This window comes from Brassica napus, chromosome C3, assembly GCF_020379485.1.
Source record: "Brassica napus cultivar Da-Ae chromosome C3, Da-Ae, whole genome shotgun sequence".
In the NCBI taxonomy this organism is placed as follows: Eukaryota; Viridiplantae; Streptophyta; class Magnoliopsida; order Brassicales; family Brassicaceae; genus Brassica; species Brassica napus.
In genome coordinates, this window is record NC_063446.1 from 20,750,968 (window position 1) to 20,776,707 (window position 25,740).

At 33.2% G+C, this 25,740-nt stretch overlaps 2 protein-coding genes and 1 pseudogene across 2 annotated transcripts; 1 reads left to right on the forward strand and 2 right to left on the reverse strand.

Moving 5' to 3' along the window:
• Window positions 1-618: 618 nt before the first annotated feature.
• LOC106409880 lies at window positions 619-2,322 on the reverse strand. Its single transcript, XM_013850431.3, has one exon. It carries the CDS (start codon window positions 2,199-2,201, stop codon window positions 1,782-1,784), a length of 420 nt encoding a protein of 139 aa, XP_013705885.1. The 5' UTR covers window positions 2,202-2,322; the 3' UTR covers window positions 619-1,781.
• A 16,297-nt stretch (window positions 2,323-18,619) lies between these two features.
• Window positions 18,620-22,595, forward strand: LOC106409815 (sugar transporter ERD6-like 15). The gene is given in 18 exon segments (XM_048751027.1): window positions 18,620-18,827; window positions 18,923-18,985; window positions 19,087-19,176; window positions 19,308-19,367; window positions 19,509-19,572; window positions 19,889-19,983; window positions 20,100-20,175; window positions 20,292-20,356; window positions 20,501-20,593; window positions 20,671-20,754; window positions 20,828-20,912; window positions 21,000-21,043; window positions 21,155-21,217; window positions 21,329-21,388; window positions 21,464-21,517; window positions 21,845-21,904; window positions 21,982-22,096; window positions 22,205-22,595. Coding segments are annotated over 18 exon segments (1,428 nt in total). The 5' UTR covers window positions 18,620-18,686; the 3' UTR covers window positions 22,321-22,595.
• Window positions 22,596-23,560: 965 nt separating this feature from the next.
• Window positions 23,561-25,391, reverse strand: LOC106407858 (annotated as a pseudogene).
• Between the last annotated feature and the right edge of the window lie 349 nt (window positions 25,392-25,740).

The following is a 25,740-nucleotide window of genomic DNA, read 5'->3' on the forward strand; positions in this document are numbered from 1 at the left end:
TGGAATCAAATTGTTTGCTTCCAACATGTCTGAAGCTAATTTTAAATTAATTGTGCATACTCATCTAGTTATGAACCATTGAACTACTATAAACGATAAACGTAAAAAACGAAATGTGATTAACATGATAAAGCAAAGAAAGAAAGTATAGGTCAACGTCAACCAAACAAGAACTTACGTCAACGAAAAGAGCTAATATGTTTTAAAGTTAATCAAAGAACCGACAAGATCGTGAAGAATGAATGAGTTGTGTGTGGCATGTTCGGTCTTACAGCCTTTTCCAGTTTGTGTCTCTCACAACTACACAATTTTCCATTATTACATCAAATTTATACTATTAAATTGAGTTGAAAATTACTTGTAGGAAAAAGGATAACTAACGTCGTAACGCGTTATAAAGTATTTTCCATTGTCATGGCCATAATGTCGGGAGTATTATATACGTCTTTTCTTCGACCATTATGTAAGTACACATACATTGATTAACCTAGAAGTAAAATTTCTCAAAACCTTTATAATTTTCAATCAGACTTCGACACATCCATCACTGCATTGCTTCTTTTTTTTTTTTTACTTCACATGATGCTGGTCGACGAACTAGACTACTTAACTCGGTATTTAACAAACGTAACTTATCATTCATAAAATTTGGTATATGAAATAATGAATATGAAAGAACGTTTTGCAGAGAAGTTTGGCAGCTTGTCTTAATCCGTCTTAACCCACCTACAAATGCTTTCCATGACTGGAATGAATTGCTATCTTGGATCAGATCGTCTGCTATTCAAAGCTCTATCCTTCTCTGTAAGTTGGCTGTTCAATCAACGATATACCACTTGTGGAAGCAGAGGAACAACGTTTATCACAACAACATCATCATTGGACCTGCAGTGATTGCGAGAATGATCTACAGAGAAGTGAGGAACACAATCATGGTAAAGGAAAGATGGGAAGAAATTTCATAATCTCTTGTCAAGTTGGATTATCTAACTAGTAGGCTTTATTAGCTATCGTTGCTCTATCTTGTTTTTTCCTTATTTTTGCCAAGGTAGAGTAGTTTTTAGATTACGCTTTTTGTATAATCTGAACATCGTTAATATGATATTAACATTCTTACAAAAAAAAAAAAGAACGTTTTGCTTCAAGTAGATTAAAAAGGGAATAATAATGATATTTTGGTACTCATGAGTCAAGACCCATGTGTCGTATAATTGCAAGTAAAGTGCGGGCTGATATGTTGGACAAGATTTGCTTAGTGAGTGGTATATCTTTACTTTTGAATTTTTCTTTTAAACTCCATAGTAAAACGATATATCGTAAAACAGTTTTTGTCTTTGTTCTTCTGCTTTGATAAATTGCTTTACCTCAGTTTTAATTGTATAGTCAACTGTGGCCTAACTAAAATAATATCTATATGGTTACGCTAATTTCACTTAAAGTCATCATTTTCATATTAATTAACCATCACGTATTCTCTCTTTTTTTTTGAACAACATCCATCACCTATTCTCCAAAATAGATTTTCCTAACCATTTCATCAACTGTAACCTAATCACAGCCTAAATCAACTATTTTTAAAAAAAGATATTTAAAACCATTTAATAAAGACATAAAAAACTAATTAAATTTTAAAATCACTTCCTGATATTTTAACCATGTATCTTTCTCTCCAAATCAAAAATTAATGCGACAGATAACATGATTTACGTGTATTTATTAGTTGAAGGGAATCGAAGTATATTATATAGGAATATATTAAAACAAAAAACAGTTCAAGATCATCAAACTTGAAGAGAGAATAGAGGAGGAAGATCAGAGATAGTTCGTGAAGAAGACGAGGACGACAAGAATCGTTTAAACGATTTGATGAAACGAGAGATAAGATTTTTGCAAAGGCAACTATTATTCTTCCTCAGCTTCCTTAGCTTCTTACCGATTCTCATTCTTATTCCAGCTACTCTGATTATAATCAACGGTCCAGATGATCTCTTCCTCTGGTGCTGCTGTCTTGTCCTGTTGTCTGCCCGTTCTAGAACCTTCTGAATTAGAAATTGAGCTCTTCTGTGAATTAGCTCTTGGGGATCTTCTTTCTCCATCTTTGTGTATACGTATGGATTATTCCTCGCCATTATTGCCGTTGATTGATCCTTGTGAGTTTTGTCCTTTGGAGTATTTAGAAAGATTGTGCAAGCTAATAACATGAAGTACACATAAATATATAGTGAGGGAGGAGGGCGAGGGCGTGAAAGAGACCATGTGAGTGTTATTAATTGTTGTGTTGTGTATGACTAAATGAGTAATACTGTACATATACATGTGGATTATTTTTCTAAGAGCAACCACATCCCTGGGACATTTATGCAAGTCCTAAGATTTTTTTATTAATATTTGTAGGTTAGGACTTTCTTGTGGGACTTTTATGAAATTTGTGATTATTGGTAGGACTTTAGGTTGGTCCTTAGGTTAATTATTTTATTTTAAATAAACAGAATTATAAAATATAAGAAAAATCATATAAGTAGTTTAAAATTGGATAACTAATAAGAAAAATAAATTTATTTATTTAATAGAAAATTAGAAACATTTTATTACATTCCATTTATTAAAAAAAAAGACTTACCTAAAAGCAAACACACATTTTATTCATTTAAAAGAAATTAAAATATTACATATTATTATTTTGAAAATGTCCGAATTTATCTCATATATGTTCAATCAAATCCTTTTTTAATTGTTGATGGGTATGTGAAGTGTATTTTGGATATATGGTCACGAGAAGTGTATCTTGTGATACTAGTGAAGTACATGTCTATCCCTTGCCCTCATCTCCTCCATCATGGCGACATCCCACCACTTCCATACATGGCATTCTCCATCGTCAGCTTGGTCACAAGTGAAGTAAAGTCTTCCTCTATCGTTAAGAGTCTTCGAAGTTGCTAGTTTTGGAGCGCCACCACAGTAGCAGGTCTGCGGAAATCCGAACTCAACTTCGGGTTGAGGTGGGTATTGAGGCGGCTCTTGGTCCCGACAGATGGGCTCTTCTTGGTCCCGACGGATGAGCTCTTCTGTAGAGCTGTATCCACAGTCTGATGAATCCCCACAATAATCCTCTGAAAGAGATGGCTGGCTGTAGCTATATCGTTCCATTTCCTGAAATAAACACACCAAATTTTAATTAAAACAGAAACTTTGATTCATGGTAAAACAGAAATAAACACAGCAAATTTTAATTAAAACAGAAACATAGCAAACACAGAAACAGAAACACATAAGAATTTAAATAAAAACAGCACCAAGCATGGTCAAGCGTGAATTGTGTCTTCTGATCGGCGAAGTAGATGTCTTTGGCGAGCTTGAGAAGATCATTGTCATTCTGACCAGAACTCATCTGTCTCTCAGCTGCCGCGTATGCAGCACAGAATTTGTTCGTGTAATCATTGATTTTGTGCCACCTCTGCTTACAATGGAGATGCTCTCGTGATTCACCACTCGCTTTAGCATGGGGACTTGACGCATAGAACTCACCAACTCGTTTCCAGAAAGTCCCTGATTTTTTATCAACTCCAACTACAGCATCCTTGGATGTGTTTAGCCACCCACTTATTAACACCTCATCATCGGCTGGAGTCCAGTTCTTTCACTCCCTAGAGGCAACTGGTGGGTTTTCGGGTGCAACTGGAGCCTGTGGTGGTTGTGAACTAAAAGCTGGGATGTCTGATGCTCCAAACTGATGAGGAGAACCATAACTTTCATAAGGAAAGGTCTGGATGTTAAGAAAGCCGACGAAACTAGGACGAGGCTGACTAAATGGATTCAATGGATCACTTGAATCCATTGAGATTATACGAGATAGAAGAGAGGAAGAGAGGTTGCTGCGTTTCAATAAGTGAAAGATTGATGTGTTTTAATAGGTGAAAAGTGAGGATGTAATAAGTAACCTTCTTAAAGACCTAACCACAAACTACCAGGGTCTAATCAGAACTTATTACAGTAATAACAACAAAGCTCAACTTTAAGCTTTATCTTAACCGAACGAGAACAACAACAAACGAAACTATAAAGAAGACAGAAGATAGAAAACAACGAAACTATAGTAAACTTGTTTTCCAACTACTTCCCATTACACTCATCAAACCAAGCAAACATATCTCCACGCTATCTTAAACATTCTTACACAAAATCACAAACACAGTACGGTATCTTACACAAAATCACAAACACAGTAAGCTATCTTAAAGTTTTCACAGTACGCTATCTTAAATGTCCACACCAACTAAAACAATTACATTTAAGTCATAAAGAAGACAGAAGAAATCAACTCAATGAAAACTTCTACTCTATAGGTGAGAAAAAACAAAGACTTGTCCGGTAACCAACTCTTTCAAACTACTAATCAAGTGTATGAAACAAAGAAATAACAACTTATGTAAACTACTCATCAACTTATATAAACTACTCATCAAAGAAATAATCAACTCAATGAGGCACGGACTAATCAATAAACTACTCATCAAAAAAGAATTCTACTAATCAAACGGCTAATCAATTAACTCCCTAATCAACCGATGTAAATTATCAGACATAGCTTCAGTTCTTAACCCATTGGTTCAATTTAGAACCCTAATCAATTAACCCTAATCAATTAACACTAATCAACCGAGAAAGACAAACCTCGATTCGTTTCGATTCGTAGCACAACTGGGGCGAGATCCGTGTGGAGTGAGCGGGTCAAGACGGTTGTGGTCGAAATCGCCGTCCAGAGAAAGAGAATAGGGAGATGATGAGAAATGGCGCCGGAACTCGAGTTTCTCCTACAAATAAACATGCATAAACTAATCAAATCCAAATACGATATAAACACAAATCCAGATCGATTATATAGTCTATACAATTCGAAAATCACAAAAGGGAGGTACGGGAAGGAACACGAACCTTCTGGGTGTTCGATTCGTCGGTTTTGGTACTCGATTAAACGAGAAAATAGAGAGGATTGCGACAACTTTCTTTCCTGTCGATATCGCCTTGTCGAGAGAGAGAGAGAAGAAGGAGACGAAGTGAATGAATCCCGACCAAACTCGACTCTCTCTCTCCCCTTCGGTTTGTCTTTCCCGAGCTGCCACGTACTCCCAAGGACTTTGTTAAAAACTTCTTATTCTGAAAACATTTGTCCGATTTTACTTTATTTTTCATTTTCTTTTGGGCCAATATTGGGTCGGGACTTGAGTTTAGATACGCCGATATTGGTGCTCTAAGTTTGTCTGCCTGCCAGGACCATTCACTTTCACACATATTTTTCGTACTTTATATCATTCAATAACTACAATTATGTAAGTATTTAGATATATCTGATTTTTTTTGGTAAAATAGATATATCTGATCTGATTTATAATGTTTACAACAAACAGATCTAAATTTCTATAAGTGGAGGATTCACTGTGCAACATATATAACAATTCAACTCGCATAAATGATCGAATATATACCATCTGCAATATTAATATTATTTGCATATAGTATATTGATATGATTCAAACGTATCTTTTAAAGTGGTTTATGTGAAATATATTTCAACTTATAATTGAATATAAAATTATATACAAACTAAAATAATATTTTGTTATAAAAAAATGATAATAATAACAACTCATCTCGTGGACTCTAGTCTGGTTTTGTAAAGCACCGATCCTAACCCCGCAGCAATGAATCTTAAATTCCTCATTCGTGTAGGTTATTGGTGCGTTTGGCGTTCCTTTGAACAAAGACCTCACCTTTTAACAACGTTCCCACAAGACGAGTTATCACTAATTGATCAACTGGTGAAAACTTGTCATGTGTGAGCATTGTTAAAAGGTGAGGTCTTAGGTTCAAGCAACGCCAAACTCACCGATAACTTACATGGAAAATCAATAAAAGATCATAGATAAGAGGTTAGGGTCGATGTTCTGGAGAGCCAGTCTGGAATCGACGAGACTAGTCGTTGCAATATACATCTTGCTTAACAAAATATTTTGGCCTACAAATGTCTTTAAACTTTGAGTTAACCTGGGTTCGTAGTGAACCAGGTCTCGTTAAATTATAAGTAAGTTTAGCATATTTCTTACATTATTGTCAATCATTTTGATATAATACAATTGCAATATTGCACGTTGATAACATTCACTTTTAATCTTCTTACTCTGGTTTTCAGAAATATTTGAAACAATTGCAATATTGGACGAGCTTTTTTGGTTTAGTCCTGGTTGTTTTTAGATGGTTTATCAAGATTGAGACAAACTTTGGAGACGGTCGTCAGATGAAATTTATATATTTAGCTTTGACCTCACATGATTATAAAACATATCATTATATAATTTATATTGACAATTTGATATATTTGTTAACTTCTCTCTGCTTTGTGCCTTTTGGTGGCATTTATATGACAACACTTGCATGCATGTAACTCTCTATTTATTTATATTTTTTGACCAAATGGCTAATGTAAATCTCTATTTTCTAAGGTATCGATGATGGAAGCAACATGATAAGGAATCTCTCCTAATTAATACTAAACCAATAGTATATTAAATGTGCATATATATATTAATTTTTTATTCGTATCCAATGTTTTGATTCATACTCATGTCAGCAAAATTGTGTATACTATTTTTAATCATATACGGTTCAATTGATAAAACAAAACGATAGTAGGGCTGAGCAAAAAACCCGAATCCGAAGAACTGAATCGAATCCGATCTGAAAAAGTAGTACCGGACCTGAACCGAAATTGATTAAATATCCGAAGGAGTTCAAAATTTTGGTATCTAGAGAACCGAAACCGAACCCGACCCGAACCAAAATATTTCGGGTACCCGAATGTATCCGAAATAGATTTATATATTTAAATATATTAATTATTTTTAGATTTAGTGTATATTAAAAACATCCAAAATATATAAGATACTTATAAGTTGTCCAAAATATTTAAAAAATATATAAAGATAGTAAAAGATAAATGTCTAAAATAGCTAAAATATACTCAAAACACCAAAAATACTTGAAATATCTATTGATTCTCTATCCAAATATTCAAACCAAACCAATTTGTATGTTAAGTTTAGGTCTTTTGACATATGTTATTCAAATTTTTATGTAATATATTATTTTGTTTATAGATTTTGAGAAATTTAAAGTATATAATGAGTTAAAAAATTTAAAAATAATGTAAATGGGTTATCCGAACCCGAACTGAACCCGCAAATATCCGAATCGAACCCGAACCGAAATTTAAAAATATCCGAATGTGACTGAAATTTTTAACCCAGAAAATCCGAAATCTGAATAGACCCAAACTAAACCTGAATGGTACAGTAGTGGAAAGAAAGAATGGTAACATATGAAAATAGTTAAGTGATAAAAATAATAATGTCAAAAGCAAAACGGCAATACTATAAATATCATTTTGACTTTTTTTTTGCCACAAAATTGATTCCTAATTCAAGTCAGATAGTCTAATCGGTGATATGCAATCTACGAAATCAAATGTAATTGTTAACCTCTCGCACACTTACCTATTTATGTTGTTTGTCTGAGAGATCTGTCCGATAAAAAAAAAAAAAAGACTCCAGAATCATTTTTAATATGGCGTGGTTATATAGTTGGTGATGTATTTTTAATGAGAGGGTATGCTAAAGGAAATTGGCAAGGATAACCCAAAAACTATACTTCAACATGTAACTATTACAGAATAATGGCTACGATATGTTACATATTACAGAATAATGGCTACGATATATTACATATAAACTAAAATATTACAATCCGATTTTACAACCACTCATTTTTATTTTTTATTTTTTCTTTATTTTTATTCTTTATTTATTTTTATTTTTCTTTCTTTTTTAATGAAAATTTTCTCACCTTTTTTCTTATTCCTTTATTTCTCTTGGAAAAAAATTATCGAACCTCAAAATTCTACACAAAAATAATTTTTTTTCATATACACCCAGTGGCGGACGCAAGTGATGAGGAATGGGGTCATGTGCCCCCAACTAATTTTTATTTTCCTTCGGTAATTACTTTTAATTTAAAAAATTTTTTATAATCCTACAATGAAATGTAATGAAATAAAATGTTGTGCCCCATCTAAATATGATTCTGCATCCGCCACTGTATACACCATAGTTTGATTTTTTTTTTTGGTAAACAAACAAATAAAACAAAAACCGATCGATATATCTTCTAAAAATATCACATTATATTCCGTTTTATACCATTATATTTTTAATGTTGAAGGCTGTACTATATACCATAATAATAAAGATTATGGTAAATAGTACAGTTTAAAATTTATATTATGCATTCCTATATTAAAAATACTAGTCTAAATATATTAAAATGTTGATTCAGTTAACTATACCAATTAGATGGTATATGTTTAATTATACAGTTTAATATATTCATCTCGTTCTACAATAATACATGTTTAATTGTATTCCTACATTTGATACTATAATCTACATCACTGAATTCACAATTATGGAGTCAAAAAACATATAGGGGTTCAAATGGTATATGCATAGTAACTATATATGGTGTAGTTGTAATAATAACAAAAATATATATATGTTTATCGTTACTATTTCAAGTCAAATTATAGAAATGTTTCTAGTGTCATTTTTAAGGACGAGTTTGATGCACAATCACGCATAAACAAATTAGTTTTGTCCAGTTTTTTGACAATGGTTACATCCTCTCTCTACATATATATCATCACCATTTTTTCGGAAATATGGTAGATGAAGGTTGCTTCCATATGATACATGCTGTAAATAGTTAAGTTCGAAAGTATTTCATTTTTACGTTAGTTAGGATGATAAAAAAAAAAGGATGATAAACTGAAATTATCATCAGCACTAATCATCAATTCATCAGACGCAATTATATGTGCAGCTCAAATAACAATTATTATATCATAGAAAAAAAAACCTAAATAATTGAGAAATGCACAATAATCCTATATCGTAGTCGTAGCTGACGCATTTACTTCATACGCGCATGCCGGCAGAAACGTCAACATAAACTAAATATATAAGAAGACAAAATTTCCACCGGCATAAGCTTTGAAAATGATTTCTTGTCATTTGTTGCTAATAATAGTGAGAATATAAAAAATTATAGTAGTTGCCCAAAAAAAAAAAATAATAATAATTATAGTAACGAAATAAGTTTAAGAAGAATGTCATAATGATGGGACATGGTGAGTTCAGATCTGTGATGGTATTACATAAAAGTCAACTCACCGGCTAAGCAACTCGGCTTCTGCCAGCTTTCTTAAACAATCATGAATCCATGCTCTTGTGTAGTCGCTTCTTCTTCTTACTTTTAAGAATATTTTATGGATTTCTTTTGATCAAGGAAGAACTTGCAACAATTACGTTTATGCAAAGTGAAACTGCGTTAATTAGGTCTGAGCATAAGATCTGTACTCCAAAATCTGAACCAAATCCGAACAGAAAACTTCTATTCATATCCGGTGCAACGTAAATCTGAATGAATTTTGTATGGTGTTACAAAATATATTTGAATTCGAAGTGTTATTAACCAAATCCGAAAAATAACTCAAAAAACAGAAAAATCCAAAATATTATCCAAAAAAACGATTCATTGTACAAATTAGTGTGCAATATAAATATTTAAAACATAAATTTGTACTTAAAATATACAATTTCATATTTAATTTATAAGATAAATGCTAAAAAGTAATGAGTTTTTAATATAAAAATAGTGTGATTTTGATAAAAATAAGAATATGGTTTTGACTTTTGATAGAACATAATGTAAAATAAACTTATTAATATAATTAATAAATTATTTTTTTAATAATAATTTTATATTATTTTTATTTCTTTTTTATAATTTTCAATACTAAAATTCAGTTGCAATAAAAACTTAAATAGTTATCTATATTATAATTTAACCACCAAAATATGCTCAAAATAAATTAGAAATTTATATGGCATATTTAAATAAAATATTTAAAAGCAAAATATACATTGCAATAAAAAAATATTATCAAATACTTTAATTTTCCCATAAAATATTTACAATGTTATTTCATATTTATAAATTAAAAATAACTTCAAACTCTTGTAAAGAGATGTGTTATTACCCAGGGGTTATTACTGTTTATTGCGTATTGATCATTTTCTTCATATAATTCAATGAATATAAAAAAACTCACATTTTGACAACAAAAACGCATGCTTCTACACATTGTTATTGATTGGTAACAAATGCAAGGCTCACCAACAATTACATCAATATCATTACGTACTTGTAAAAAACATATTCACCATTCGTTACCTTAAAGTTTCGAATGGTGTAGTGGGAGAAATGCAGCTCAACCACACATGTATTTCTTCCGTAATAAAGTCACAAAGCAGCTTTTTCTGTTTTTATAAAGAATTAAGTAGGACATCTATATGTAGATCAATACTTTTTGTTTCCCGAAAAAGCAGATGAACTCCATGCTAATCTCACACACGACACATTTGGTGCAGTTACAACTATGCTAAATTACAACTCTGATATCATCAATTTAGTTCTGTAATCCATTCATATACTATGGTTGATTTACAATACATATATGATTCTTTTTTTCCAAATAATGATACCATTTTTGAATAAACTTGGAATGTTTTTACAGACCCACAAAGAGATAGAAAGTAAATTTGAAAAATTACATATCAGTGGTAAACCAGAATGACGAAACAGAAAGTGAAGCAACCGATTTTGGTGAAAAGGTCCATTAGCTTTGAACTCTGTCAAACCAGATGGAGAGGTAAGTCTCTTGTTGCTGTCTTGTGAGGTGAGTGGTCTTTGTGTAGTTGAGTCATCTCTGTCCAGTGAGAATATATGATTCATACTCCATATACTAAACATAGTTGTTGTTTTTTTTTTTTTTTGATAACTCTGGTATCTGGGCAGCCACATTCCCAACTATCCCCCCGTAGGGGGTCCAGCGCCCCAACGGAAGGGATGTTAAATCCGCTGTGGCCGGGGCTCGAAGTCGTGATGGCGGGCACCTCAGCCGAGGTTCCTTTACCACCAGACCACGAGGCCCGGTTACATAGTTGTTGTTTTCTTTATAAATAAATCCAAAGTAAATATAGTTGTTGTTTTTTTTGTAAAACAGATATTATTAATGTATCATAATAAAACTTAAAAACCATAATTATTATATCTAGGTAATACATTTGAAAACAAAAATATGTGAAACTAATTAGTCAAATAAACTAAAAAGAGAAAGTGTGCTTACAGTATTTTTGCACCAACAAATATTTTAATATAGTTAGAAACAATAAAAATAACATTGATAAATGATTTACACAAACATAAAATATTAACTTATCTCAGTTTTATTCATACAGTTTTAAACCAAAAATATATAGCGCTTTGAAAGCTTATTATTTGTTTAATTTTTAAAATATTAATTATTGTTTGGTTCGGTTTTGATAGACATGATATTCGTTGTTTCTTATAACTTATATCTTTAGAACTAAAAAATGAAAGTTTGGACATTTGGATTTTGATCAAAACCAAACCAAACTAAATTTCTTTTAATTTTAGTTCAGATCCGATTATATATTCAATAGAACTTTAAAATTTTGGTTTTCAATTTCATTTGGTTCGATAGTCGTTAATTCAGCTATCAAAATGAAAAACTATAATTTTCAAAATATTTAAAATAAAAAATATTTATTATTAAAAAATATACTTTAAGCTAAATAAATTGTGTGTCACTCAATAAACAATTCCACATTTTCAAAGCACATATCAAAATTTAATTAATTATATATTTTAATTTATTTATTTTTAACATAAAATATTTACATATGCACATGTGTGCGGGCAACCACCAAGTTTATCAGTAAAACAATATAACAATCTTTATATGTTAAAAAAAAAAAATACAAACTGTTAACTAATATATCAAATAAAATATTTTTTGCCATCAACAAATTATTCTATTACTCAAACCCATCTAATGTCTGATTCTGCTCTCTCAGTTTGTGAGAAATCTTGTAGCCCAGAAATCTTCGCTGAAGCAAAGCTACTTCCCCTAGCTATATTGAGAAACTCGGTCATGCTTAAAACCTTGGATCATCAATACAATGTCTTTAAGTCTGTTCCAAAGTGCTGGAAATTTGTATGTTGGAGCGTGGTTTCTATTTTCCAATTAAAGCCTATAATTCTGAGTGCAAAGAATACATACGTTTTTCATTGTTCTTCAGTCCTAAGAGTTGTTCTTTTCCCGATCCATCCATCCATCTATACTGTGATTCAAGTATCCATGATCGGTCTACCAAACAAATATTTTGTAACCTTATATCTAATAAAATGTTATCACAAATATTTTTAACCTTATATCTGATAAAATGTTATCCTTACGTTTTAATAGCATGATGTGTTTACAATATTAACATCTCTTATATATTAATTGAGAAGCATTACAATGTTTTTTTGTAGCCATGTGTCACCACTAGAAAGATTTTTAGAATCCTTAGAAAAATAAATTGGTCCATCAAAAAATATATTATACTTTTATTTTATTAAATTAACTATCAAAGTGATTAGTAATGTACAAAATAATATTCTCCACTTTCCTTAAATAAAATCTATAGAATTACCTAATATGATTAACATATATATGAAAATTAATTACTATGCATAATAAAGATTTGATATGAATTTGTGTATCCTCTCTCATTTTTATTTAATTTTATATTATTAAAATAAATTAAACAATCACATTAATCATAAAATAAAAAATAATTTTTTTATATGTTATATTTTAGTTTTTTAAAACAACTATAAATTACTAAAAATGTCAAGATTCCACTTTTTTTTTTTGTGATCAATGGTTTAACTTTTTGTTATAGCAAAATATAAATGATCATAAAATCACATGAATATAAAGTCTCTTTTAATAAATATTCATATTATATGTATATATATATATATATATATATATATCGTTTAAATTAAATATGTACCATATTAAAAAAAAACATAAATATGTTAATTTCAAAATTTGCGTTGAAAAGTATTGAGAACTTAATATTTTAGTTTTCAAATTTGCTTTGAAAAAATATCACATTGAAAATGTTTTTCAAAATGGTTTAAAGTTTTTGTTACATCAAATATACAAATAATAATAAAATCATATTAGTAGAAAGTTAGTATTAAATATGTATATTAAAGTATATTATATATCTATGTAAATATCATTAAAAATTAATTATAGACCATGTAAATAAATAAAATGATTTAATTATATACCATATAAAATAAATAAAATGATTGTATTGATTTATTTACCAAAATAATTATTGTAAATAAATAAGAGGTACACGTAGTTATATACATAATACTACGTAATTGAACACAAATAAATAATAATATGTAAAAATTATTCGTATACATAATGTTCAAGGTGCGAATCTTAAATTAGTGCTATTGTATGATGTATGTGTATAATTTTTTTTTGTTTTTCTTTGTAATTGGCTTTCAAATTAAATAGCAGAAAAATATAAAGTGTTTACAAGTCCCTAGATTTAAGATGTTTTTGGGCTGAGCCCAGATAGATTGCCTTAGAGTTTCACATATTAAATAACTAGCATCAAGCCCAAAGAGCCCAATACAGAATAGAGAATGTAAGGAGGAGAAAACGGTGATGAAGAAGTTAGACGGTTGAGAACCAAAGCTGCATCAGTAGAGAGGATTGTCGAGGCCACGATTCCCTGAAGCTCTGGATCTGATTTCTTATCTGTCTGTCTAAGGATCGAAGTACTGAGTCTGTCGATCGAAACAACTGTTGATGTAAGTGCGTGTTTTTCTCTTTCCAGAGTGAGTAGATCACTGATTGCCAAGCGATGAGCAGAAGTATGCGAGTGATTCTGTTACCTTGTGATTATTGCAGTTGATCGATCGTTTCTTCCCACCTTGGTCTTACATGTAGTTGACATCTCCTAGCCATTGCTTTCCAGATTTCGAAGCTGAAGGTACATTCGAAGAATAGGTGATTACGGGACTCTTGTTCGGCGTTGCAGAGAAGACAAATGGGGTCAATTTAGGTTCTCCAGCTAGCCATTCGATCTTTTGTGGGACAACGTTTTAGCATAACCAACCAAGTCAGAAAACTGTGCCTCGAAATCCCATATGAGCACCACAAAATCGAGGACCATGACACCGTATGTACCTCACCCTTAAGATAAGTATGCACCTGTAGAGAATTTTTCCATTGTCTTTCCTTGAATTTCCCACTCAATTGTGTCTGGTTGTTGAGATAAACAAACAGTAGTGATATGTATCTGAATTGCCAAGAGCTCTTCTGTTCTAGCAGGTGGAAGTGACCAGCCTTCTTCAGTGTAGAGAGATGCTAGGGTTGCAGTACGTGGAATTCCCAGGCGAGGAAAGTGTCGAGGCACCCGAACGGAGACCAATTGTCGTACCAGAAGCTCGTGCAAAGTCCATTTCCCACCCTTGTTTGATAAGTTGGTAGCAAAGATCCCTATTTTTGATGAGCTTGTTAACCAGCCAAGAGTTCAATCTGCTTGGCTTAATACTCCAAAAACTGCTAATGTCTCCTTTCAAAATGACCTCTTTAAAGTAGGATGCCCACAACGAAGTCGGTCGGAAGAAAAGCAGCAATATACAGCTAGTATTCGATAAGATTAGATCTCTTACACTTAGTCTTCCTTGATCCTCGGTAAGAGTCACAGTTTCCCACTCTACTCTAGCAGTGTGATGTCCTTCACTTGTTCCATTCCATAAGAACAAACCACAGAGGGAGTTAACTTTTTGATGCAAGCCTTAGGAAGGATGAATGAGGAGCACCATAAGTTGGTGATACCCGAGATTACCGTCTTGATTAAAAGAAGCCTTCCTGCAAAAGATAGGGCTTTGATTGGTCAGGAAGAGAAGCAAGCTTTTACCTGCTAGAGAAGAGGCTCACAATTTGCAAGGGTTAGTTTCTTAGTGCATAGGGGAAAACCGAGATACTTAACAGGTAATGTTCCACACTTCATGCCTGATGAGACTTAAATAACATTAATTTCTGCCTCGGTTAGGCCAAAAGCAGAGAAAGAGATTTTTTTGATAACTCACAGCAAGACCCGATCTCTTCTCAAACTCATGCAGGATCTACAGAATAGCTTGAACCGACTCTATGGATTCTTCTATGAAGATAAGCAAATCATCTGCGAAGAATAGGTGAGTCAGTTTGATCTTTTTGCAGTTTTGGTGATACTCCACGCTGCCTTCCGAAGCCAATTTGTTGAGCGTCTGAGATAGGCAATTCATCGCAATAACAAAAAGGTAAGGGGAAAGGGGGTCTCTCTGTCTTAATCCTCCCCGACCCTTGAAGTAAACATTAACAGTACCATTATAGGCTAACATGAAGCTGGTTGTGCAGACACAGGCTTTGAGCTAACGAGTAAAGAAAGGAGGAAGCTCTAATCCTTCTAAGCAAGAGAGAAGGAAATCCCATGAAAGGGTAACAAAGGCTTTGGCGATATCAACCTTAAGAGTAATCTTCTTTTTTCCTTTATTTCTGTTGGTTGTTGTGTGAGGGAAAGCAGAGGTGATATGGCTGTTTATGAGTTGACGATCCAGTTTTTTGGCCACTTGGGAGTCGCTTTGCTTGTTTGTCCAAGTCAGGTGGGGACCATAGTATTGAAGATCATACACTCCAATTTGATGGAGGCAATCCCTGAATTAGTACATCTGGGCATGGCTGATTTTATCAAAAGACGCTATGTGCTCTAACCCATATAAAATTTGGTTGAAATCACCACCAATTATCCAGGGAATTGCAGCCAGGTTCAGTGAGGAGTGTAACTGCAGTAGCTCAATCTATAAGTCATTATGGTCCTCAGCCACGTTAGAAGCGTAAATGGATGTGTAAATGAAAGGTTGATGGTTCAAGATTGATAACTCACAAGTAATTGCCTGACTAGACTGAGAGATGATGCAAACTTTCATAGGGTCTCTCCAAATGATGATTATCCTCCCATCCGCATCACACACATGATTAGGGGTTAGTTCTTTAATATGTGTTTCTAGAAGGACACTAAAAAGGGGTTTATGGCTGTTGAGCCACGAAATATAAGTCTAATGTTTATCCGGTTCATTTAGACCACAAACGTTCCAAAAAAAAAACAATTTGACACTCATTGAGTAGGTAAAATTGGCTCTCCCACTTGGAGAGAACCTAAGTTATGAAACAGAGAAAAGTTTAAGGGTTGAAAAGGGTTTGGAGAAAAGAAGGGGTTGTTAGAAATAGAGTCGACTGAAACATGAGGAAATGGACCAAAAGAAAAACATGTAGCGGGAAGATCATGAGAAGAAGGATCAGAGTTGAAATTAAACGAGGATATATTTGTCGGGAGTGATGGAGGGGGATCTTTAGAGGGAGGAAAGGGATGGGGTTCTTTAGTGGAAGGAATGGGGGGGTGGCTCTTTAGTCGCATGAAGGGGTTCTATAGTGGAGGAAGGGGGGAAAGAGAAGGAGATGATTTAGTTCTTTTAATCGATGGTTTGAGGGTTCGAGTGAGGAAGAAAATGTTGAAGGAGTTAGCAGGTCAGAGCTTTTTGCAGAGGAGAGATGGATGGGTCTTACTGGAGGGGAGGAATCAGTAGCTTCAACATCCATAGGAATATAGTTTGATGCTGAGGAATGATCCATAGTTGACACAGAGAGTTTGTCTTTATGAATTACTCGAACATAAACCTCTTTTTTTACACTTTTCATCTTCATCGAATGATGGTTTCCACTTTTTTTTGTAGGAGTCCTAACAACTTGTTTTTCTTTTACTGCAGGAGTCTCTTTTGTGATTACAGGAGGAGTGTAGAGGAGGCAATTGTTAACTATGTGAAAAAGCTTCTTGTAATGAGAACAAGTAGGGGGCGTCCACGGATAATCAACATGGACTTCCACCACCTCGCCACTTTCCCTTTCAAATTCCACCACAGAGGATAGCGGCTGGGTAAGATCAACTTCAACCTTCACATGAGACAAAGTCAGACTGACCATATTTAAAGTAAAGTCATCAGTTTCCTTAGGATCACCAACCAACCCAGCCACTAGACCAAGACTCTATTTATAACGCAGGTCAAGCGGGACTCCAGTCAGATGAGCCAGATTTTAATCGCTTTCAAAGGAGGCGTAGCTGACGAGTGGGCTGGCAACCACTGAGCTGTGTGAAACATTGAGTCCCCCACATATCAGATGCACTTGTCAAGAATTTTCTGACTCAGGAACTCGTTAGGAATACTGACAATACCCGATCTGTTAAGAGGATTGTTGTGAATCTCCAGTCTTCTGCATTTACCCCACATGTGGTAAAACACGCTTTGTATGTGGTTGAAAGAAGGCGCCTTTCCATTGAAATAATAGATAATGAAGTCCTTGTGAAGCTCGACACCTTTTTAAAACACAGAATCCGGAATAACAACAGGAGGCCTCCCTGCAGCTGTTATCGTGATATTAGCAACCCTTGTCAAGGTTTTGTCTTCCTTCACTCTAAGTTTTTCTTCTAGGGATAGGGTTAGTCGGACCCACAGAAGTGTCAGTAGGAGCAGTATATTTCAGAGCAGGGCCAGTAAGAACAATAGTCTAGTTAGGATTGTGAAATCCTGATCGGGAGGAGAATGCTTAGTATTGTTTTCGGTTGACATGGCTGGCCCAATGAGAGAAGGAGATGGCTGAGTAGGAGCGGCCATTTATTCGTAAGCAATAGTTTCTGGAAAAGGACAGTAGCTGAGTCACCCAAGAAGGGACCAATAGTTGAGTCTCCCAAGAAGAAAACCAGTAGTTGGAACTCCCAACAAAAGAACAACAATTACAGTTTTATGATTCTCAACTGAAATCTCACAGTTTTTTAGTGGAGCTTCAGCTAGAACTTCTTCTGCTGATAATTTCGGGTTGAGGTGAGAGGATAAGGGTTTAGAAACAGATTTGGATCAAAGGATTTTGGGAAGGGAAGGCGAGAGAGGAGGGAAGTGGTTGGGGGATAAGGGAGAGGATGGATCTAGCAGGCCAGGGGGATGAGGGCGGGGCATTCATCACCAAAGGATGTAGACGGCAATTTCAGAACGGAAGGACGACCAGGAACAGTCCAACGAGATTGCACTGGAAACGGGTGAGAGAGAGTGTGATTTTTTTGTTTTTAATGTGTTTTTCAATAATGTTACACGTGTATAATATTGTAATTTAGTAACGCGTTATGTTAGCATTTATATGCGCATATGAAACTTCTGTTTAGGGCGTATTCGAAAACACCTTGATTTTTTTCTTATTAGAACAAAGAGATTATTGAAATTTTTAATATGTATTTTGTGTTTTTAATATAATGTCAATTTAATAAGTTACTGTATTTTCCAAGCCAATTTCTCAAAAAAGAAAAATTGACCTTCTCAAATTTCTTAACTAAATGATTATTTTTAAAAATGTGTCCATGAAACAGAAACATAAAAGGAAACACGATTTTTGTGTTTCAGTTCCGCATTTCTTGCTTCACGAAACCAACGATCATCCAAACTCACATCAAATCTGTAGGTTTAAATATTCGATAAAGACTTATTCTACCCTGAAAAAAAAAATCAAGACTAGTGTAATCTTATTGATAATTTCAGTATTCGAAAAAATGGCCGAAGAAGTTTCATTATTATCTTCTCCTTCTGAATCATCTACTTCACTTCTGTCTGAAATATCAAATGCTTCCACTAGAGCTTTCGTTCTTGCCTTCACTGTCGGTTCTTGCGGCGCCTTTGCCTTTGGATGCATCGTGAATTCTTCTTCATCTTGACTGTTTTTTATTCTTCAATTTCTATTAATTTTTGGATTTTTGCATGTCGTAATAACTAAATTTATTGATCACAGATCGGATATTCGGCTCCTACACAGTCCAGTATCATGAAAGACTTGAATCTCTCCATAGCTGATGCAAGTTCAATCCTGTCAATTTTTGTTTATTTCCGGTTATCTTTCCGGTTGATTTTGGTTCATCTAGTTTTCAACTATTATTTTGTCCATTTTGTTCTCAGTACTCACTTTTTGGATCGATATTAACTGTGGGACTAATACTTGGAGCATTAATCTGTGGGAAATTAACAGATTTGGTTGGTCGTGTCTACGTAAGTAACCACTTGACAACAAAGAATTAGTTCTTATTTACTAATTCGTTTTCATTATTTAATTAACTTATAACAAACTGAATTTGACATTTTTGAATATGATAACCTTTTGCGATTCTTTTTTGAACCAGACTATATGGATCACTAACATTCTTTTCGTAATCGGCTGGTTTGCTATTGCATTTGCCAAGGTTTTTTCCTATTTTTGAGTTTCTTCTTTATTTTGTAGTGTTCAATTCCAATAAATGAGAAGCTCTCTGTCAAGTCGATAAATGATTTTAATTCTTTCATATATCTTATCACTATTTTGTTCTTTGATATTTTGAGAAAAGGCTGTTTGGCTGCTCGATCTGGGAAGGTTGTTGCAAGGGATCTCGATCGGAATTAGCGTATTTGGTATGTATAGATGCTTAACCACTTTCTATCTGATTTCATCTTATTTTATGTACTGATTTTATATATATTTGAACATATTTTGCTTGCAAAATGTAAGGGTTTTTTTTAGAGATTTTTCGATTTGGTATATTCGAAATGTTCTATGAACTTTTAAGACTTGAAATTGAATTTATTGAAAATAAGATTAAATATTTGGATATATGTATTTTAGATTCTTTTTATTTATTTTCTCAAAAGTGTTTTATGTAGTTTTGGTATGAGATCTTTTGTGATAAATCATATAATCTGATAGCTATTTATCAATCATAGGGACCAGTTTTTTTTTTTTTTTTTGATCAACCATAGGGACCAGTTTACATTACCGAAATAGCACCTAGAAAATTGCGAGGAGCTGCTTGTTCCATGTCGCAGGTAAATCAAGAAAACCATTAACTTGAAAAGTATAAGAATGTAGTGTTCCTCATTTGGATATATTAAAAAAAAAAAATTAGTGTTCCTCCGACACAATTTTCTTATACCTTCTGCAGTTATTTACGGGCGTTGGTATATCCGTCGTTTATGCACTTGGAACAGTCGTTGCTTGGCGCAATCTAGCAATTTTGGGTATGTAAATGAGATCACTTCTCATCAAACGTAAAAACAATCGAACTTTCTCTTTTTCCTTAGTGGACCAAAACATAATAATTGTACTGACGGTTTTGCCTTTTGGCTTTGGACAGGTTCTATACCTTCTCTTATGATTCTGCCTCTTCTTTTCTTCATCCCCGAGTCTCCTAGATGGCTAGTACGCATTTAGTTATTTTTTTCATTTATGCTTATGTTAACATGTTAGATTATTGGTATTACTTCCAAAAGAAAACATTAAAATAATGTTTCTGCCGAATGTTCTATATACTGAACAGAATAACCTTGAAAATATGTTCTGTAGGCTAAAGTTGGGAGAGAGAAGGAGGTTGAAGAGATTTTGTCAAGATTGCGAGGAGAAAATTCTGATGTATCAGATGAAGCAGGAGAGATATTAGTAAGCATCTATATGCATGAATAATCATAGGATCAATGTATATATTTTTTACTACACAATATTTTGATGATCATCAGGCATATACAGAACATGTTAAACAACAAGGAGATGATCGTGGTTTCCTCAAGTTGTTTCAGCGAAAATACGCGTTCTCACTTACTGTAATTACTCTCAAGACATTGTTCTTGTTCTTCTTCTATTTTCTTGATTTAATAAACCGTTTGGTTTACACAGATTGGAGTTGTTCTTATAGCTTTGCCTCAACTTGGAGGTCTTAGTGGTTATTCTTTTTACACTGAGTCTATTTTCATATCTACCGGTAAAATAACTCTTCTTCTTCAATGAAATCTTGATTTTTATATATTTATTTACCTTAACGATAATTGTCGATAATTATGAGGATCAGGTGTATCGAGTGATGTTGGATTCATATCGACATCTATAGTTCAGGTTTTACCGATTTCGAGTGACCTTGTTTAGAATTCCTAAGTCCTTTCGAATATATATATTATATATACGGTATATATGCTTTTACTGATCATTATATACACACTCTTGTAGATGCTTGCAGGCGTTTTAGGTACTGTGCTTGTGGATGTATCCGGAAGACGTTCACTCCTACTGGTAAAGTAGAATTTAAAACTCTTTAGCGTAAATGTATATAACCATAGGTGATAGGTTAGTTTCTTCGGTTTCTGAAGAAACTTAAGGTGAAATTTTTGAGTGATTTTCTAGGTTTCTCAAGCTGGAATGTTCTTGGGCTGTCTTGCCACAGCCATTTCATTCTTCTTGAAGGCATGCTTACTATTACATCTACTTTACTAACACTTTTTTGGTTGTTGTTTCAAAACGGATTCTCTTATTGCGCAGGAGAACCATTGCTGGGAAACAGGAACACCTATATTGGCTCTGATTAGTGTCACGGTAACTAATAAATAAGATAAAAAAAAAGTTAAATAAATCGAATCATTTTAACTAAAATAAAAATAAACAGTATTTTTGACAAAAAGTCTCCAAGTTTTGTTTGAGCTTTAGAGTTATATATAGATTTAGATTTAGGAGTTAATGTTTAGTTTTCACGACTTAGGGTTTTAATTGCTTAAGATTTTGAAGTTTTAGTTTTAGAAATAAACTATTTTGTTGATTTATAAAAAGATTATAGCCTATTCTCCTAGCTAGTTTTAATATAAAGTATATGATATATTCAAAATTCTGCGGTCATAACTATGATTTGCGTCTTTATTGAAATAGTTATACTTTGGATCATATGGATTAGGCATGGGATCAATACCATCGATCATAGCATCAGAGGTTATATTATTAAAAATGTTTTTTATAACATGTAAATGTTAAGTTTATTATAATTCATTTTCTATTATATGTTATAGATTTATCCAGTAGATGTGAAGGGGGCAGCGGGAACAATGTGTGGCTTGGCCAGCTCTATTAGCTCATGGCTCATTGCTTATTCCTTCAGTTTCTTGTTTCAGTGGAGTACCACGGGTAATCTTTTAATATTATGTAATTTAAGATAAAAATAAACGATATTGTAACAACTATTAGATTTTGAAAATAAAATAGCTATTAAGTTGTAAGTTTATTAAACTGCAGGAACATTTCTGATGTTTACCACAGTGACTGGCATTGGATTTGTGTTCATAGCTAAGCTTGTTCCAGAGACTAGAGGAAAATCTTTAGAAGAAATCCAATCTCTTTTCAGTTTTTAGTGATTCTCCTCGTGAAGGTTCTACAATATCAACAAACATCTCCCCCCAAAATAGAAAATTATGGGTCTAGCATTAAACCTTACAACTTCAACTGTTTTATTAGTAGGCAATCCATCGAAACAATTGGAAAGCTTTACCATTTTGTATATGCTTTTATTTTATAATCTGGAATTGTTAGGTATCAAATCTGTGTCGTGGGATCGTGATGAAATTCATAACTTGGATAATGAATGGACCATGTACAATAACATTTTTCCTAAAGAGTATTTTGACTTTTATTAAATTATGAATTACACAAAATTCCGTATATAAAAGAGAATACAAAGTTTTTCTTGTTTTAGATTAAAATACAAACTATATACAAATAAAGTTTTAGTATTGACGCAAATATACTTCATGATCATTTGCTATAGTAAATTTCTCTCTCTTTTCCACAGAGCGTTTTGTTATTGCACACTAAAAGTTCTATAAAAATAAAAGTTTATAATGATTATCCGACATATAATAGTTAATCATCCAATCGTTAATCAAAATGTGATAGTTCATCAAATTAACCATAAATTCAATAATTTGTAACGACTTAACATAAGAATTTTTAACAGTTCACTTAAATGTCCAACATTCTTCTTTAGTTTAAGTGTAATCATAGAGGCGCTAAATAACAATACGCTAAGCAATATGGATAAATGTAGATATCATAACGACTAAATTTTCATCTTAATTATATGCATCCCTAATTATATTGCATATAGACAAATTTCTATACTACATTAGTAAGTGTTTATATTTGACTATTATAAACTATGTGCTTATATCCATTCATGAGAGCTGTACAAAGCCACATCCAAATTTTCTTGAAAAGGGTACATATCATAGCTAGATTACAAAGCCACGTCAAAATGTGTTTACTAGGTGATTATTCAGTGTTCATCCACGGATATAAATATTTAAAAAAACTAATATATTATAATTAATAGATATTTAGTTTTAGTTTTAAATCAATTTATAATATATATATATATATATATATATATATAATTTATATATAATTTTAAATTATTTTAATTAATTAGACATATGATTTTGGATATTTATATCTAGTCGGTTTGGTTATTTTTTGGGTCAACAATCAATTGTTTATCACTTAGGTATATTGAATTCCATCTATTTCTCCGAATTCAACTACAATATTTTATAGAGATATCCATTATTTTTTCTACTTATGCGAGAGAAGCATAAAACGTTAAAATAGTTTATCTAAGATTCAGACCAAAGACAGCGTTACTTAACATGTCTGACAGTGGCTTCAGTCGAACACAAGCTGGCAGATAGGTGAACGCCTGAACGACAATGCCAACTCCTTAATCATCTCAAGTTTCTCCTCGGGGTCAGTGGGTTTAGAGGAGATCGTCACCTTTGTTAGACTAAGGCCGTTTCTTAAGATAAATTCCACCACTTCTTTCTCTTCTTTTGTTCCTTCATAGTTTGTCCATTCCACAGTTTCTAGACTTGTTAACAAACATTCGGGAACTAAACTTAGTTCACTCCAGATGGGATTCGGTTGATCAGCCTGATAGCCCTGTTTCTGAGATAAGCAGTACAAGAGACGCATGTGAAATTTAAAAACAATCAGGCCAAAGAGACGAAATGAATTGGGTTAAAATTTACATATACCTGATAAAGTTGGAGAGATCGTGATTTAGGTGAAGCTCTGAGCACACACATAAGTAGGTTCAAGCACTGTGTCTTACATCTGCATAGCTTAAAATTTACCAGACGGTGGAAGACATAACCACTAGGATATGCATTCTGCAAGTCCATGGGGGAAGAAAGATTCGTTTAGTCTTTGTTCCATTACTAATTCTGAAAAGAAGAGTAAAGAGTAAAAATACCTTTGAGAATGATAAACATAAACAGAGATCCCTGACTGAAGTTATAGAACTCAGAATCTTCCAAGAACAACTATCGTAAAAGTCAAAATCTGCCGTTACAATGTTAGGCATTTCATTCTTAACGACACAAAACCCCTGAACAATCATCAATAGTCAACGTCTCCAAAGAAGGAGCATCCATCACAAACGCTTCCCCACCGTAGCTATCTTTGTGATAACGCATATATAAAATCTTTAGAGAAGGCACTCTCACGGTGAAAACGGTAACGTTGTCATCAGGACATCGATTCACAAACAAGTCTTCAAGAATGGGACAATTAGATAGAAAAGCCTGTTGACAGATTCATCACCACTGGGTATATAATATGATGTAATCAAGATACAATTTCTTGAGAGATGAGAAAGACACGGGGGAAGCAACATCAACAAGAACCATGTTGTTGAGTTTCAACGTCACAAGGATTCCGGATACGGTGTACAAGCTCCTTGGAATGATGGCTGGATAACCAGCTCACGGACATGGCGTCTAGCTACGGTTCTAGCCCATACTCCAATATCCACAGCACTAGACTCTTGAGAAAGCTTGAAATGCAAATAGTCTAGAATTGGAGCCTCGTGCAGAAGCAAGGATCTGTCTACAAACCTCGAAAAACTTTCTTTCTTAATATTCTGATGGCGATCATCGTACAAAAGTCTTGGCACAAGCCATCCATAGAAACTGCCACCGCTTAGACAAAACCATTGTGGCCACAACATCTTTCGTAGTAGGCAGAAAGGACAAAATCTTCAAAAGCAGAGCTTCAGGCAGCTGACCTATCCTATCCATCTGAGATCAGATTTCAATCCCAAGCTTTCAGCTTCTGCATGCAACACACCAAAGCCTGAGAAATTTTATTTATTTAAAAAAAAAAAATCGAACAAAATGGTTGTGAAATTCTACACAAACTAGTAATGATTCATTAGCAAACCTTAGCAGCAACGTACATAACGACCAACAAAGAGAAGGAGAACCAAGTGAAATCCAGGAAAGTTATTTTTTTTTTTTTTTTTTTTGAATTATACAGAGGTATCCTGGCCCCACATAAGTGATCCAGACTAGTCACGTGTTGCCACGTGTCGGTCCTCTGTCCCTGGCGATGCCGAATTGTTAATTCTCCAGTGGTCGGGATTCGAACCCAGGTGGCGGTACTCACGGCTGTAAGCCTTTTACCCCTAAAGCTAGAAGCCCCGGTTACCAAGAAAGTTATTCATGACCTAAGAGCAACATTATTGCAAGGACTTTAAGTTGAGTCCTTAGAATTTTTTATTAATATTATTATGGTTAGGACACTGTTATGGGACTTTGTTAAATGTGGGGATTATTGGTGGGACTTTAATTTGTCCTTAGCTACATAAATTATTTATTTTAGTACATAGCAACATAGAATTAATGTGTTTAGGATAAAACATATAACATTTTAAATTGTAAAAAATATGAAATAGACAAACATTTTATTCATTTCATAGAATATTACAAACATTTTTTTTA

Coding starts and splice junctions, on each gene's coding strand:
- LOC106409880 (XM_013850431.3), bottom strand. CDS start 2,201: ATGTTATTAGCTTGCACAATCTTTCTAAATACTCCAAAGGACAAAACT.